This window comes from Ostrinia furnacalis, unplaced genomic scaffold, assembly GCF_004193835.3.
Source record: "Ostrinia furnacalis isolate ACB-3 unplaced genomic scaffold, ASM419383v2 OfSCF0635, whole genome shotgun sequence".
Taxonomy (NCBI): Eukaryota; Metazoa; Arthropoda; class Insecta; order Lepidoptera; family Crambidae; genus Ostrinia; species Ostrinia furnacalis.
Genome location: NW_021130874.1, coordinates 102,428 through 118,760, shown reverse-complemented (window position 1 = coordinate 118,760; position 16,333 = coordinate 102,428). Strand labels below are relative to the sequence as shown.

Genomic DNA, 16,333 nt, shown 5'->3' with positions numbered 1-16,333 from the left:
GTATATAGTTTCTAAAAATAAGCAAAATATCCTTCATCTTCGAAATCTTCGAATAGTGTTATATACTTAGTGCTACGGATTATGCTACGACTTACTACGGCTTTATTTCTACGGGTAGGTTTGGTAGGTTCAGTTGACCGTTTCTTTCGTCTACTGAAATCCGAAGAAGGGAAGTGAGTGGCAAATTTTTAAATAATTGAAAATTTTAAATAACAAGAGTGACGATTTAATTAATTAATCTTCCCACTCTCAGATAAAACCACCAATTGATTAGTTTATACAGACTAACGATCAGAGGACTTCAATTTATTCGTCAATTAACATCTCTACGATGAACGACTACAAATCACATTGGTTTTAGGCAGTGGCGGCGTAGCATGGGTTGGCACCCGGGGCGAACCCCCCCCCCCCCCCCCGTCATAAGTCCTAAGGCACCCCCTGGTACCCCTCAGGATTTTGGGGTTATCTACCGATTCGAAGATTGTAAGACAATCGCACCCCAGTATNTCCTAAGGCACCCCCTGGTACCCCTCAGGATTTTGGGGTTATCTACCGATTCGAAGATTGTAAGACAATCGCACCCCAGTATCATGACATAGACCGCAGATTTGCCATGCAGATGCGCCGTGAGTACTAATCTGCGCGACTTTTGTCACCCCCTGATGCTTGGCACCCGGGGCGGACCGCCCCCACCGCCCCCCCCTTACGCCGCTAGTGGTTTTAGGTTGGGAACATCCCAACCGTTATATCCGCGTTTCCTATGAATAATGGGTAATTACAGAAATCTAATTTTAAATTAGAGGATATTATTATAAGCGTAATGCGTGAGAATTCAAGAATGATTCTAGGTTCAACGTCACTGTATTTTCATAATGATAAGGGACGGTTACGGAGAACTTGGTTGTGTTTATCATTTGTAAAGAGGTAGAAAGAGGTAGAGTAAATCAATGAGGATAAGTATAGGCCTAAAGAACATTTTCCGTCCTAGGCTGACAATGGCGGGTGGAGTATATAGCGTGCGGTGGTTTTAGTTACGCTTCAGTGCTCTCATTGTCAGGCAAAATAACCTTTAACACACTTGCAAATAAATATTACAAGTATTCAACTGCAACACAAACAGTTGGAGTAGTATCATTTAGAGGGAGCACTGGAATGGATGTGCTTCAGTGTCAATTAAGGAACTAAAAATCAATTCACCCATAACGGTTGGAGTTAAAATTAGTGAAAGAAACAATAATTAACACAGCAGACACAGAAAAGAAAGGTAGGTTTTTAATTATTTGTTTAATTTATATTACATTAAACAGTGAATGTTATATTTAGTTAATCAGTGAAATGCGAGTTGCATCATTCGCGTGCAAATCTTATTATTATGATCCTGTTATTTTTAATATTGGGCGGAACCGTTATTAATAAACAGGTAGTGAGCGAATAACAATTGATAAGACTGATTATTTTTGTAGATACAATCTTACTTATTCAATCGTATCTGCGATGGATTGAAGATTATTGCACTTCAAACTACTATAATAGGCAAAAAAACAAGATTACTTTTTTAGTGTTCGACAAGGCTTCGGCAGAACTAAAAGCCGGTAACTATTTTCTCTATACTGTTAAATTGAAAATAACAAATGCAATGTATAATCAAATTTTAACTGGGGAATTAGCAATCCTTTTATTTCTCACGTCTTAGGTAATAAGTTGTTTTCATTAGCATCAAGTGCGAGTTTTTATTCTTTGACTTTTTTTTTCAGACAAAATGTGGCTTTATACTGTTGCTGTCTTGGCGCTCGCTTCTCTGAGCAGCGCGTGCACACCCAGTGTAACCGCAGTCAGCGGTACCCACGCTCCAGCCAGCTTCTGTGCTGGAGACCTCATCTTTTCCGACGACTTCAACGAATTTGATCTTGAAAAGTGGCAGCATGAGAACACGCTTGCAGGCGGTGGTGTAAGTACTTAAAACGCTTTTACGTTAAAAGTTGAATTGAGTTTAAATTATATCCCCGTGCTCGTCAGATCATGTTTATCCGCGCGCGCCATTTTTCTCCTGTCTACTTATTATCATCAACCTGCATCAGGCATAGCTACTTGTTGTTTAGCAACTTGATGTAGGTAAGTTATTCCCAATGCTGTACCTTATCGTTGCTATATCTTGATGGAGGGCGTTCCACAGTGCGCTACTCAAAACAATAAATTTTGCTTGTCAATCCCATCGCTGCCATTGGTTCTAGTCGCGAAATGTAAGTGGATCAGCTTTTTTATCGCGTAAAAATGATTTCCATCCTTCAGAAATCACACGTGGGCTTTTCCGTAGTCCCTTACTTCTCCCTTTTATATCGTCTTTCTTTTGTCCCTCATGAAAATAACTGTATTTTATGTCTTTATTTTTTTTTTCAGAACTGGGAATTCCAATACTACAACAACAATAGGACAAACTCTTTCACCAACAATGGATTATTGTACATTCGTCCCTCTCTGACCGAGGATCAATTTGGATCTGCGTTCATGACCAGTGGTCATCTGAACATCGAGGGAGGTGCACCAGCTGACAGGTACGTAACTGATGAAGCACGTTACAGTACAAAGTTCAACGTCTGAAATAATTACTCATTGTGATGCTTGACTTCCCACAATAGATAAATAACAAACTAGGTAAATGGTAATTACCAACTCCGCGCCGAGAGTCATTCTATTCAACTTCCTTTTGTGTCTATTAGTAGGTACTTGTAGTAACTTTAGGTAAGTGTAAGTACTATCGGCAACAGTGTTAACTGCTCATTGCCAGTCATGTCATCTCGTTCTATCGCAAAGAATCACCATTTGATTAGAGCGAGAGCAAAAACGAAAATGGATAGTTAACAGTGTGGCCGTGTGTACCTATCCAAACTAGACAAATACCCGAGCTAGGTTTCCAAACAACCCAAAATGAGAAGAAAATATTTGTATTATGCTGTGCTACCTAGTTAGGTACTCTGGGATAACACAATTAAATACTGTATTAACTTGTAAATTAATTCCTTTTATCTCCACAACAGATGCACAAATCCCCAATGGTGGGGTTGCGAGCGTACCGGCTCCCCGACTAACATACTGAACCCCATCAAAAGCGCACGCCTTCGCACCGTAGACTCCTTCAGCTTCCGATATGGAACCGTGGAGGTTAGGGCTAAGATGCCAGCTGGAGATTGGTTATGGCCAGGTAAGAAACTAGACAGAATAGGTATAGAGTAATAGAATAGAATAGAATAGAATAACGTTTATTTTGCTGCCACATGAATACACATACATACAAAAAACAAACGTAATAAAAAATTAAACAACATTAATATGTATAATTAAAGGAAATGTCAAAATTAAATGTCAAAATTAAATGTCAAAAACGATAGAATTGTAGATGTCAAAAAGAATCTTATAGAACAACTAGAGGACTTGATGATACTTAGCAACGTGTCATTTTTTGAATGCTGAGTAAGTGTTTTCTAAGTTTACTTTTGAAAGTAAACTTAGATTGAGCTTGTCTAATGGGCGGGGGCAGGTTGTTCCAGCATTTGGTTGCCAAGTATCTAAAGCTACCCCTAAACGCGGCGGTCCTGTGTTTGTGATTGACGAGTTTCCAGGACCTACCCCGTAATCTAGACAGATATCAGATAGTTTATAGAGTTAGACAACTTAACACAAGAGCTAGGCCTAAGTAGGTATATTTCACCAAAGGGTGCCATTATCGATATCTATTAATCGCGAATAATTTAATTGAACTCTTATATTGACGTCTTTCGATAAACCCTAATTAAAAACAATAATCTTAGGTATTTCAGATGAGATTAATTATGATAACTGGCATAATTTTCCATTACGCTTGTTCACAGCTATTTGGCTTATGCCCGCTTTCAACGTGTATGGAACATGGCCAGCATCAGGGGAGATCGACTTAGTGGAGTCCCGCGGCAACCGCAACATGTTGTTCAACGGTGTCCACATCGGCACTCAGGAGGCTGGCTCCACCTTGCACTATGGACCTTACCCAGACCTCAATGGATGGGAAAGAGCGCACTGGCTCAGGAGGAACACAGCTGGATACGATTCCCAGTTCCATCGCTACCAAGTTATTTGGACACCAGGTTATAAAAAACTATGTAATTTATGTCACATGTGCACTTAACCTATTTAACTGTATTTTTATCTCTTACCATTTTAAATACAATATATGCAAATTCATTCTCATAAATTAAGGTTAAACCTTCTTACTTAGTTACGTAGATACGCTGCTTACCTACTTACTCGTCGTAAGTTTGTAACTAATTAAAGAAATGCAGAATATATTCTACCTGTATTATTAATTAACTGATCAACATTCATTTGCAACAATACCTACCTTTCTGTCCCCGTCAAACGATGTAGGGACATCAATTCTATGGATTCTCATTTAGTTGCTACTTGCTACATGCAATTCTTTCTATGTAAAATAGATTTTATTTTTTTCTAGATTTGATAAGATTCAGCATCGACGATGTGGAGCTCGGCCGAGTGATGCCTGGCAACGGAGGGTTCTGGGACTTCGGAGGCTTCAACAGCAACCCGAATATTGAGAACCCGTGGCGGTTCGGGTCCAAGATGGCGCCCTTCGATCAAAAAGTAATTAGAATATTGATGACATAATACTAATGTGTGTTAATGCAAATTAATCTGCATTTTTATAATATTCATTTAAATATAAATAGATGTAATTTAAAAAATAACAATTTAATGTAAACTTTTCAGTTCTACATCATCATGAACGTGGCAGTCGGAGGCACGAATGGTTTCTTCCCTGACGGCGTCACCAACCCCACCCCCAAACCTTGGTGGAATGGATCTCCTACGGTTAGTTTACTTACAAAAACAAAATCAAATCATAATTTAGCATTAAAAATTTCGCCTTCGAAACTTTTGACAGTTAGCACGCAGTTTTCTTCTATTAAAGTTTCCATGCTAGTAACATTTGCTAGCTAATTTATTTATCTTCACTTTTACTTTACTTTAATCTTCAAATGAACAAACAGGAAAAAGACTACTGATACTGAAACGAGATATGACAAAGTTTTACACAATAGTGTCTGAATAGTAAATAACACATATCGTTGCATAAGTAATTATTTCATTTTTCCAGGCCGCAACCGACTTCTGGAACGCAAGGACCAACTGGCTCCCGACCTGGAGACTGGACCAGAATGACGGACAAGACGCTTCTTTGCAAGTGGACTACGTGCGTGTGTGGGCTATATAAATTAAATACCATATACAATAAATTATGTGATATGATCACGAAATGTCTTTTTCTTGCTAAATTTTCTCAAGTAAGGCGACAACAGCCCGATATGGTAAAAAATAGAACTTGAATGTGATAGGTGTTGATCGTTAAAAGACTTTTAGCTATATAAACTTTAGCAACTTATTTATTTACAAATATTACCAATCGGTTCGTATGTACTAACTATGATTTTGGAATGATCAATAAATATGTGAACCGATTTTCCAATTCGATACAACTTTAGTTTAGATAGTTATCAACAACTCTTATAAAATAATGTAAACAAGTTATTTAAAGCTCTGCATGAATAAAAAAAAATATCAGAACCACAATAAAAATCAATCCATGTGGTAAAACCTGGGACTCAAGTACTGAGGTGGTCTGTTACTGGATAGTGGTGTAGAAGTAGTCATCATGTACGACGGTATCTGTCTGCGTTTGTCCGGGAAAGGACTGATGCGCGAATAATATCTCCGTTCTATTACCTGTAAGAAACGAAAGTGTGGATGGTTAGACTGTTCGTAGACACCTTAGTAAGTAGGTAGGTATGTAAGTCAAAGCCGACAATAGAATATCAAAGACGATCCTGATCCTGAAACTGTACCTACTATTTAACTAGGTAAGTAAAAAATTCATTATAAATATTGTAATATTATAGGCACTCTCAGCCACAGAGCTAGTTGTGGTTCCAGCTGCCCATTTCCGGTCATGTCGTCTCGTTCTATCGCAAAGAATCACCATTTGATGAGAGCGAGAGAAAAAACGGAAATGGGTAGCTAGAACTGTGGCCGATAGTAGCTACGATTTGTAAAATTTCGTATGCCAATAATTCCTGCCTGAATACGTCTAAAGCCAACTTGGACGAGATGCCTTCGCGGAAAATAGCAATATTCAAATATAATTTAGAACCTTCTTCTGATCAGTTCTGATCATCACAGTACTTTGTGACTTAACCATTTGTGTAGGGACTAGGGCGATTAAAAAAGGGCAATCCAGCCCCCAACAACAATAGAGAAGCGACGTCATTAGGAACGAAAAAAGTGGCGAAGCAATCTTGAAATATAATCTGTCACGATTGTTCCTCTATTTAGGGGAGATGCAGGCTAACTGAGACTGTGTAAGAGTTATGAAATAAAACAAAAAATGATTAGGCACTTACCTTATCGAAAAACCTAGTCAACTTCACTGAATTACTTGTTCCTGGAGCTAAGGACCTGAAAACAATAATGAAATCGTATTACAAAATCTTTCAAAATCATTGGTGCTATGAATGACTCATCCATCATATTCTAATACCTGGATTGATGGCAGTTGACAAATATTTCATCGGACCCACACTGCTCTGCAATGCTACTGGCTAGTCTTCTATATTGATTCTTCTTTTGTTTTTCCTCCGCCATGTCAAATTTGGTCCCAATTACAAGTATTGGAATCTAAAACATTATCGGCTTTCATGTACACTTATCCTTAAGTAAATAGCAGAGCTAAGTAAGTACCTATACGTAGTCTTTATTCTTAAAATACTTACTTGAGTAGAACCCAAAAACTGTTCTGGATCGACGTCTACATGCTGCAAAGGACTTGGACCGTCTTGATTTAATATTTCTGATAACCATTTCTGTAAGTTAATTTGACTTTTTCTGTTTGTTAAGTCATGTACCAAAATAATACCTGAAACATAAAAGTAAACTATCTGTACAACTGCGCATTTGCTAAGAATATTATGAAATAAGTATAGGTAGTCGACGATGAATAAAGATGTTCCATGAACTCACCATGCGTCGGCTGATAAAACACATTCCTGGTATTTCTATGGCCATTGGATCCGCCTACGTCCCAAAGCTCGACAAAAAAAGTATTTTGCGCCTGAGTGCCTTCTTTATACTTATGTAGCTTCACTTCCACAGAGCAGCCTACAGTCCACCCAGGAGATAGCAGAGGTTTATTGTGAGCTATCAAGTAAGTCAGCGATGTTTTGCCAACACCTGTTATAATAAAACACGACTTTTACCTCATATTTTATTCCCGATACGGATTTTGTGTGCTGATGGAAGCTTACCAGGTTGGCAGCAAACAAAATGGATACCTACATAATTTATGTATTAGGTTTTTAAGCCTATATTTTGTCATTAGCATAGCGTTAGCGATCCCAACTTTTGACCGAACGCTAATATTTTACAAGCTTTATATTGACTTCACTTGTTAGTATGTGTGGGACAAATCTTGCAACTGAATTTAAGACCACTTCTCCTCAACCGATTGAGCTGAAATTTGGTATACTTATGTAAGTACAATGATAATGCAATGTTATGGTACCATTGAGCTGGTCTCATGATGGAGTCAGGAGGTGGCCATAGGAAATTATCGAGTTTGGGTTCATTGGATTCGTCTTCCCGAGCACTTTGGTGCTAAATGATGACCAGGGTCATGAGATTGAGATACAAACTAAAATGTGTAGGTAAAATAAAATTATATAAAAAAACTTATTTTAAAAACAAGCTTAAATTCTGAAATTCTAGTACTAAATGAAAAAAATAATTGTATGCAAGGTTCAAATAATTTCGAAAGCTTGTAGCGCTAACATAAAAAACCGGCCAAGTGCGAGTCGGGCTCGCACACCGAGGGTTCCGCCGTACAAACGTAGCGGTTTACAATTTATGACGTATTAAATCAAATTACTTACTTGATTCCGTTGCGAGTAGTGGCGAATTTCAAAATATGCGGTATGATTATTCTTTATTTATTTATTTTTCCTATATTTGCATTATAGGTACCTACCTCAGCGTTTTGAATTTTTGCGTTGATTTAGAATTTCTCACAGTTTAGAGGCAATTAGATTTAAGAAATGTTTGATATGAATTTCAACTTTAATATCTCTACGCGTTCATGTGCAAANCTATTGTAAATTTTAAATCTACTGTACATTGATCTCGGAGCCATCTACTTAGTAAATTCAAATCTAACTAGAGTGATTCAAAGTCAGCACCTGACAATATTATTCTTAAAGCGGGCAATCACTACCAGTGGGCAATCACTCTCTGGTTTACCCTATATAAAAGAAAGTCGTGTTAGTTACTCCACTTATAACTCAAGAACGGTTGAACCGATTTAGCTGAAAATTGTCAGGGAGGTAGTTTAGAGCCAGGGGAAGGACATAGGATACTTTTTATCCCGTTCGAAATTTAAAAAAAATTAATATCTAATCACAACGTGTGATATATCATTGGAAAGAAGAGAAGCTAGAGATATTTTTAAGATTATTGGCAATCCATTATCACCATTAGTTTTTTTTTAAATCGAATTCGAAGTAGAATTTTTTATCGTGGTTTGTACTTTTGTTAAACTTTGGCGGCTCGTAACTAGTTATTCAATCATTATCTGGATCTGAAATTTATTTTATTTGACAAAAGGTTTATTCGATATTGGTATCAAATAAAAAAATGGGTTAAAATCATGCGAGAAAAAAAATTAAGTAGTTTTTAGGTCAAATTTCGGAAAAAGTATGAAAATTGACATATCTTCTAAACTATGAAACTTTAGCCATAGAAAGTAAGGTTCAATAATTAGCAAATGACCTCCTCTATACGCGTATTAGCTATGGCGGGTTCAGTTCCAGTCACCCTGTATAACTAAAAAAATGTAATTTTGGCAATTTTTCCTATATTTGCATTATATGACAATGCTTTATGCCAAATTTCAAGATTCTGAGTTTACGGGAAGTATCCTGTAGGTTTTGATTCAATATCGACATAATCGGCTGTATCTTTTGATTGGCTTGGCTTAGAAGTTTGATATTTTCACAGCTTAAAGGGACAATAGACCTGAGTATTTCATGTGAATTTCAGCTTGATACGTTCACGCGTTCTTGAGATAAAGGGTCTTGACAGACGGACGGACAACAAAGTGATCCTATAAGGGTTCCGTTTTTTCCTTATGAGGTACGGAACCCTAAAAAACAGTAGTCAGTAAATTCCATGCGCGATACAAGCTTTCGAAATTATTTGAACCTTGCATACAATTATTTTTTTCATTTAGTAGGTACTAGAATTTCAGAATTAAAGCTTGTTTTTAAAAAAAGTTTTTTTTATATAATTTCAAATTGAGTAACCCGTTACTCGAAATGTTAAAGCTAGAAGTGGGTAGTCTTAGTTCAAAATACATACATAGGAGTATGAAAAAATTGAAAATTATAATTTCTCCTAAAATAAAGCATAAAGTGACTGGCCTTAGACATAACATAATTAATTAATAAACTATAATTTACACTAATAAAGTATTCAAAAGCATCTTAAAAAAGTTACGGACAAAATGACGTCGAAAATATACAGATTTTTATGGAAAGACCCACATAGGTACGTAAACGACAGTGCTAATTAGCACGATTAATAACACTAAGCACAAACTTACAAATAATTAGAAGACCGCGCGATTATCTCTCGTATCGTACTTACGAATCAAAAATGTATTACGAATAATCCACCCTTCTTCATTTATTTTTATTCGGCATATCCTACTTTTATATTTTAAAGTTACATAGCCTATTATGGTAAGTTTTATGTAGGTACCTAAGTGCAATTTATTTTACTGAAATAAAATGCAATCTGTTGCGCGTTACAAAAATACCTTGATGATCAAAACTTTCAAGTGGTGGTGATAAAAATAGTAATCAACACATCAGTAAAAAAAACAAATTAGAATGTAGCGTGATATGAAAAAAATAATAAAATATCAAAAAAAAAAAGAATACAAGTAAATTAAAAACTTTTACGCGCTCACTTTTTAGATCTTAATTTGTGGCGGGAAAATATTGGCGTAATGTTGGCGGCCCTTTTATTTTTGTGTCATGGCTGAAGTCATGTTGGCAGACAATCAGTTGATAAATTCTCAACAGTGATTTTAATTTCGTAGAGCAACACATTAGTAAGCTGAAACTGTAAGTCATATAATACATTATTTTTATACCTGAATCGCCAAGAACAACTACTTTTACTTTCTCAATTGCTGCCATTTATAATGAATTTTTCACACTCAGCTCGGCAGGTTCTGTTTTGACATTTACTGCCAACCTTAAGAAATAATTAATGTTGCCAGTAACATTATGCAGCGTTTTGTTTTTACAAATAATATTCAAATCGGCATTGATTTCATAATTATAAAATATTATTTATTGATTAAAAGTAGAATTAATGCCTTGTTTAATAAATAGTTCTATGTTGCTGCTTATTAAGTTCTGAGAAAATTTATTATTCTATTTTTTGTAACATTTATAAAATAATTTTACTTTTTCCTAATAGGAAAATCTGGGAAAAACTAAACGCAACTANGTACCCTGCTTTACACAATACACTTGCTTGCAGCTGAATTTTTACGAAAAGTAAAATCAATAATAAATAATGCGTCCGCCATTGTACATTCAGTATCGTGTTTAGATAATTTTCTTAAACCTCACAATAAAATGCAACGATATATGACGTACGTGCAACTCGGGAAGGTCATACAGTAAAACAATGGACATCCACTGCAAATTATTTTTGGTGCTTCTTCTCATAAAATCAGTGCATCTTTATTGTGGTCCCTACAATGGACAGATTTGCAAAAGTTATTCTACGGGCTATGTTTGGTACAACCACACAGGAGGACTAGACAATGAGAAGATTACGACTGGCTTGTGGAAAGAAATGATATCTACTCTCAAAGAGCCATGTAGAAGTAGAGCTGAAAAATTACTTTGTGCCTACGCTTTTCCCAAATGCGTCGACAAAGACGGAGTTGGTTATTTTGCATTGCCACTTTGTTACGAAGACTGCATGGCTGTTAAAATGCAGTTTTGTTATAATGACTGGATTGTTATTGAAGAACAAAAGCGACGTGGAGTTATATTTGAATCTAGAGGTCACTTCAGATTTCCAGAATGTGAAAAGCTACCCAAATTTTCTGGGAAAGGCAACCAAGTAACTTGCTACAACACAGGTATCACTGACATGGATTACAGCCAAGTGACTACTACATGTGTGAGGGGTAATGGGCAGTATTACCAAGGCACTATGAATGTGACAGAGACTGGACTAGCATGTCAAGCATGGGAATCACAGTCTCCACATCAGCATACAAGACCACCATTAGTCTTTCCTGAAGTTCAAAACTCAACAAATTATTGCAGAAATGCAGGAGGAGAGGAACGTAAACCCTGGTGCTATACGATGAACCCAAATGTACGGTGGGAGCTATGTGACATACCAGTATGTGCCAACTCAAGTGATGAATTTGACAATATCAGTGGACCAAATATAGTTATGGAGAATTACTTCACACCTTCATTTGTCCTGTTGCTATCAGTTGGTGGACTAGGTTGTATCATAGGAATAGCATCTGTTGCTTTGCTGTGTCATTACTTCCTTAAGAACCACTACTCCAAATGCAATATGTCAAGCCGCAGAAATGTACAAAATATGGATATTGATCTTGACAAACTTCCTAGCAATCTGGCTTACCACACAACTGGAGCACAACTTAATCCTAAACTAGAGAAATTGGAATTTCCTAGAAACAACATTATTTACATTCGTGATTTAGGACAGGGCGCATTTGGCAGAGTGTTTCAAGCCAAAGCTCCTGGACTAGTGCCCGAAGAAGAATTTACACTAGTCGCTGTTAAAATGCTCAAGGATGAAGCTTCTCACGACTTGCAGTTGGATTTTGAAAGAGAAGCTTGTTTACTTGCAGATTTTGATCATCCAAACATTGTTAAATTACTAGGAGTATGTGCGATTGGGCGACCAATGTGCTTGTTATTTGAGTTTATGGGGAAAGGTGACTTGAATGAATACTTACGTGCTTGCAGCACAGGTACCAATTTCTCTACAGCGATTGAAAATAGAGAAGATCTAAGACTCCTAGCAGCGCCATTAGGACATCTAGATCTTCTTCATATTGCAAGGCAGATAGCCTCTGGAATGGTTTATCTATCAGATCGCAAGTTTGTTCACAGAGATCTAGCTACAAGAAATTGCCTGATAAATGATGATATGGTAGTGAAAATTGCAGACTTTGGTTTATCTCATAAAATTTATCTACAAGACTATTACAAAGGAGATGAACATGATGCTATTCCAGTTCGATGGATGCCTTTGGAGAGTATACTGTACAATAAATATACTTTAGAATCTGACGTATGGGCATACGGTGTATGCCTGTGGGAAATATTTTCCTTTGCTCTACAACCTTATTTTGGTATGACACATGAAGAAGTAGTAAGATTTTTAAAAGATGGAAATGTTCTAGCATGTCCTGACAATACCCCAAGATGTGTATATGATCTTATGAAACAATGCTGGAATCATCAACCTAGTGACCGCCCCAACTTTAGGGTTATTTATCAAACATTAGACAACATACAAATAATTCTTGAAAGAACTCATGAATAATTTGGTGTTTGTTATATTTAAGATTAGATGTTAAGAATCCAATTTCAGTATAATTTAAAAGTTGTAAATGCAATTTTACCTCAATAGTAATCATGTTTGCAACTGAAAGTGGAACAAAATGTAAAATTTGTTAATTACCGTCATGTGTGAATGAATGCACAGATGTTGATTGACACCTTAGTCTTAACGGCAGCTATTTAAATGTCAACTGTGAAAGTTTCTTTGTAAAAAATATGATTCCATGGCATGTGCATGTGAGTGTTTTGATTTAAAATATAACTAGCTACACATGATAATTATGCTATAAACAGTACTATGTACAGTAATACAATGTTTTTATACTTGTTTTAAATTATCTTTGTACAAATTGAAAGCTGAATGCATTTTAATAATTTTTTAGCATTTTTACCATAATTGAAGATAAAAAAAACGATTAAGCTCTCAATTAGGTTTTGTTAGTTATTGTTCCTGTAAAATATAATTTGGTGTTATAGTTATTTATTTATTACATGCATACTTTGTCAATTTTTGTAAGTAGTAGTTAGATTTTGAAATTAAGTATAAATACTCTGATTTAATGTTTGTCTCATAGCAGCTTNAGCGACAGGCACGGGCACGGGCGAGATGGGCGGCAGCGGCGGCCGTTCGATGTTGTTCTCCTTGAGCGTGCCCAGGAGTAGCGTGCGTTCGGCCTGGTGGAACAAATGTAATATTATATTTTATTTATTTATTTTATTTTATTTTATAAAACACATGACAAATTACAATTTTCAAAAAAATATTTTTACAAAATTGTTTTGCTTAAATCTAGATTGTAATTCAGAAGTATGTGTTATTAGAAAAGCAAGGTGGGTAGGTCAGTACAGTTCAAACGTCACCGCAGTCATGCACGTAACGTACGGACGCGAGCAAACAAATAAGTAGGTAGGTTAATCAGGCGAGACTCAGCGACGACGTCGAGCCGACTCAAAGTCATCACCGAGCCCGTCAGGCGCGGCGTAGAGGACATCCTGCAGTGATTTGATATAATGTGTGAGTCTGGAAGCAAAAATATCGAGCTCCGGGTTATGCTTTGCCAATTCATTATACTGACGAGCCATTCTAACTAAGGGACTGTAAAAGGAGGTATTGTTTTTAAAAATCTGTAATGCAAAAAGGTTAGTTTTGTAGGATCTTCGAGCACTATGTTTGATGTTATATGATATTTGAGAAAGCAAGTAAGGGGTGTCTATAACCGAATTAATTATTTTGTAAAGATAGACAAAGTCAAAATATTTTCGACGCAATTCAAGTTTTTGAATGCCAAATTTTTGAAGACTTGCTTCATAATCGAAACCTGGACGACCCAGACGCAGGCGATAGTTAAGCATTCGTAAACATTTCCGCTGTACCCGCTCAATTTCGTCAATATGTACCCTGTAGTGAGGAGACCAAACGGGGCTGCCGTACTCCAAGATACTCCTGACGATAGCGGAGAATAAATAAAGCAAGGACCGGGGTTTTTTAAAACCTTTAGTGGATCTGAAGACGAAACCAAGGAGTTGATTGGCTTTTGATGTTATGTGCTCATAGTGTGGTCGAAAAGATAGTTTTTCGTCAAAATAAACGCCAGATCTGTGTCCATTCCTCTTATTCAAGACAACATACAAGCATGAGTGGCAGCGACGGAGAGAGCAGAAAATGTGAAAACATCACACAACACTCGCAATTTTCCTTAAAGCAATGAGAACTATCTTATACTGAATGATTTTTTTACCACACTTGAGAGTTCGGGTTCGATTCCCAGGCCAAACCTAACCTAGTTTCCCAAATTATACCTACCTACTGCCTAATTACTAATCATTTTTCTATTTTAGGTATGAAAGAAGATGACATCTGCGAACTGCTCAAGTTCGAAAGAAAAATGTTGAGAGCCAGGATAGCTACATTGAAGAACGATAAATTTATTCAAGTTCGATTAAAAATGGAAACAGGTTTGATTTGCCTCTGCTTTATTAAGCGACTGAAGTAGGTACCTACTTTAGTGGATAACTATTAACTACACGTCTATAGATGCCGTTATTGTCTACATAAAACCAAAAGTTATATCGCGCAAAATCATATTATATTTTCGTATTATAGGTCCTGATGGAAAAGCACAAAAAGTGAATTACTACTTCATCAATTACAAAACATTCGTGAACGTGGTGAAGTACAAACTGGACCTGATGCGCAAGCGCATGGAAACGGAGGAGCGCGACGCCACCAGCCGCGCCAGCTTCAAATGCCCTGCGTGTGGCAAGACGTTCACAGACCTCGAGGTAAGGAACTGCTAAACTGAGAGTAGCCCATAAATTGGTTGGTTACTGCAGTAATGATGTGGTGCGGGAGGACTATAAGTATTACTTCTAGCATTCCGACTTGTTTTACTTACGCCCCATGTCATATCTCGCACATCGCTCTACTACGACAGAAGCCTTCTTAGTTATCATTTAGAGTAGGCGCATACCGTTGATTTTTAGTTGGCCAATAGTTGTGCCCGATTTTAATTTGTATGAAGAATCGGCCAAATCGAATCGGCGTAGTGTGTGCACTCCCATACATGCCCATACTGATCAACTGCCCGACTAAACTATCGGCCGACGAAAAATCCACGGTGTGCGCCTACTCTTACAGAAATAACTTATTTTCTCTGAAACTTGGAAGTAAGTAGATGTAGCAAATAAAAGTTTGTTAGGTACAAAAGCAAAACTTCCGAGTTCTACTCCATGTCGAGTCATTAATATTTTCTCCTGTGCCATTCATAAATCTTTATTTATATTTTATAATATTTTAGGCAGATCAATTATACGACATGATGACACAAGAGTTCCGATGTACATTTTGTAACCAAGTTGTTGAAGAGGACCAATCGGCGCTACCTAAAAAGGATTCCAGATTATTGTTGGCCAAATTTAACGAACAGTTGGAAACATTGTACATACTGCTACGAGAAGTGGAAGGAATAAAACTGGCGCCTGAGATATTGGAGCCAGAACCAGTAGACATCAACACAATCAGAGGGTAATAAGAATTTCTGTAGACGTTTTTGTATTAATTTCACCAGAAAAACTATTATTTCTCCTGAAATAAAAGGAAAACTATTATCTTTTCTGAAAACCTCTGATATCACTTTGTTTTGATAAAATTAGTCATGTAGCTATGACGGGCGCGGATATTAGAACGCTTCAAACTCGGTACTTCTTTCCCAATTCCATAAAATTCAACACTTAAAAAGTGACAAAAAAATTTAAAATAGGTAGTTGAAACATTGCACAGCTAATTTTCATAGTGGACTGTACTATACGATAAACATGTCAGTCAATTTGACAACCATTGTCGGAAACATTATTCAATGAAAATATTGTCCGAACCCTTAGTATTTCTCTTAGACTAAACTGTAACACATTGTGAACCACTTTTCTTTCACGACTATAAAAAGATTTTAGCAATTTAATTCACAAAATCAATTGCGCACATTTAAAATAAAGTTTGTTTACACTTTGACAGCAATAGACTGACATGCAAGGTGACATGTCAATGAAGTTTTCAGTTACTGTTGCCATTAAAAGAAATTAGTACCATTAGTTTTCCGCAACATGGC

General features: G+C 36.7%; 4 protein-coding genes across 5 annotated transcripts; 3 read left to right on the top strand and 1 right to left on the bottom strand.

Annotated features, from left to right (window-relative positions):
• The first annotated feature begins 1,245 nt into the window (after window positions 1-1,245).
• BGRP4 (beta-1,3-glucan recognition protein 4) lies at window positions 1,246-5,301 on the top strand. 2 transcript variants are annotated; one of them, XM_028323373.1, is made up of 8 exons: window positions 1,246-1,264; window positions 1,755-1,948; window positions 2,398-2,552; window positions 3,036-3,199; window positions 3,867-4,118; window positions 4,484-4,632; window positions 4,759-4,860; window positions 5,147-5,301. In XM_028323373.1, exons 2-8 carry the CDS (start codon window positions 1,760-1,762, stop codon window positions 5,261-5,263), a joined length of 1,128 nt encoding a protein of 375 aa, XP_028179174.1. In that variant the 5' UTR covers window positions 1,246-1,264; window positions 1,755-1,759; the 3' UTR covers window positions 5,264-5,301. The 2 variants fall into 2 exon arrangements, with proteins under 2 accessions (XP_028179174.1, XP_028179173.1); XM_028323372.1 differs by lacking the exon at window positions 1,246-1,264 and adding an exon at window positions 1,464-1,592.
• LOC114366489 (rab-like protein 3) lies at window positions 5,177-10,365 on the bottom strand. Its single transcript, XM_028323374.1, has 6 exons — window positions 10,250-10,365; window positions 7,063-7,272; window positions 6,816-6,958; window positions 6,584-6,720; window positions 6,447-6,501; window positions 5,177-5,772 (listed from the first exon to the last, which is right to left on the bottom strand). Exons 1-6 carry the CDS (start codon window positions 10,293-10,295, stop codon window positions 5,626-5,628), a joined length of 738 nt encoding a protein of 245 aa, XP_028179175.1. The 5' UTR covers window positions 10,296-10,365; the 3' UTR covers window positions 5,177-5,625.
• Window positions 10,366-10,625: 260 nt separating this feature from the next.
• On the top strand, window positions 10,626-13,303 carry Nrk (Neurospecific receptor kinase). The gene has a single exon (XM_028323370.1). It carries the CDS (start codon window positions 10,795-10,797, stop codon window positions 12,709-12,711), a length of 1,917 nt encoding a protein of 638 aa, XP_028179171.1. The 5' UTR covers window positions 10,626-10,794; the 3' UTR covers window positions 12,712-13,303.
• A 220-nt stretch (window positions 13,304-13,523) lies between these two features.
• Window positions 13,524-15,757, top strand: LOC114366429 (general transcription factor IIE subunit 1-like). The gene is made up of 4 exons (XM_028323298.1): window positions 13,524-13,868; window positions 14,568-14,684; window positions 14,833-15,011; window positions 15,527-15,757. Exons 1-4 carry the CDS (start codon window positions 13,859-13,861, stop codon window positions 15,755-15,757), a joined length of 537 nt encoding a protein of 178 aa, XP_028179099.1. The 5' UTR covers window positions 13,524-13,858.
• Window positions 15,758-16,333: the final 576 nt, after the last annotated feature.

What these genes read in the sequence shown, in the direction of transcription:
- BGRP4 (XM_028323373.1), top strand. Translation starts at nt 1,760, where the DNA reads ATGTGGCTTTATACTGTTGCTGTCTTGGCGCTCGCTTCTCTGAGCAGC. An exon ending in ACACGCTTGCAGGCGGTGGT is followed by an intron (nt 1,949 to 2,397) that starts GTAAGTACTTAA and finishes TTTTTTTTTCAG; the next exon opens with AACTGGGAATTCCAATACTA. An exon ending in GGAGGTGCACCAGCTGACAG is followed by an intron (nt 2,553 to 3,035) that starts GTACGTAACTGA and finishes TCTCCACAACAG; the next exon opens with ATGCACAAATCCCCAATGGT.
- LOC114366429 (XM_028323298.1), top strand. An exon ending in TCGATTAAAAATGGAAACAG is followed by an intron (nt 14,685 to 14,832) that starts GTTTGATTTGCC and finishes TTCGTATTATAG; the next exon opens with GTCCTGATGGAAAAGCACAA. An exon ending in AGACGTTCACAGACCTCGAG is followed by an intron (nt 15,012 to 15,526) that starts GTAAGGAACTGC and finishes ATAATATTTTAG; the next exon opens with GCAGATCAATTATACGACAT.
- Nrk (XM_028323370.1), top strand. Translation starts at nt 10,795, where the DNA reads ATGGACATCCACTGCAAATTATTTTTGGTGCTTCTTCTCATAAAATCA.
- LOC114366489 (XM_028323374.1), bottom strand. Translation starts at nt 10,295, where the DNA reads ATGGCAGCAATTGAGAAAGTAAAAGTAGTTGTTCTTGGCGATTCAG. An exon ending in AGTTGTTCTTGGCGATTCAG is followed by an intron (nt 7,273 to 10,249) that starts GTATAAAAATAA and finishes TTATTATAACAG; the next exon opens with GTGTTGGCAAAACATCGCTG. An exon ending in AGTTTTTGGGTTCTACTCAA is followed by an intron (nt 6,721 to 6,815) that starts GTAAGTATTTTA and finishes ATAATGTTTTAG; the next exon opens with ATTCCAATACTTGTAATTGG.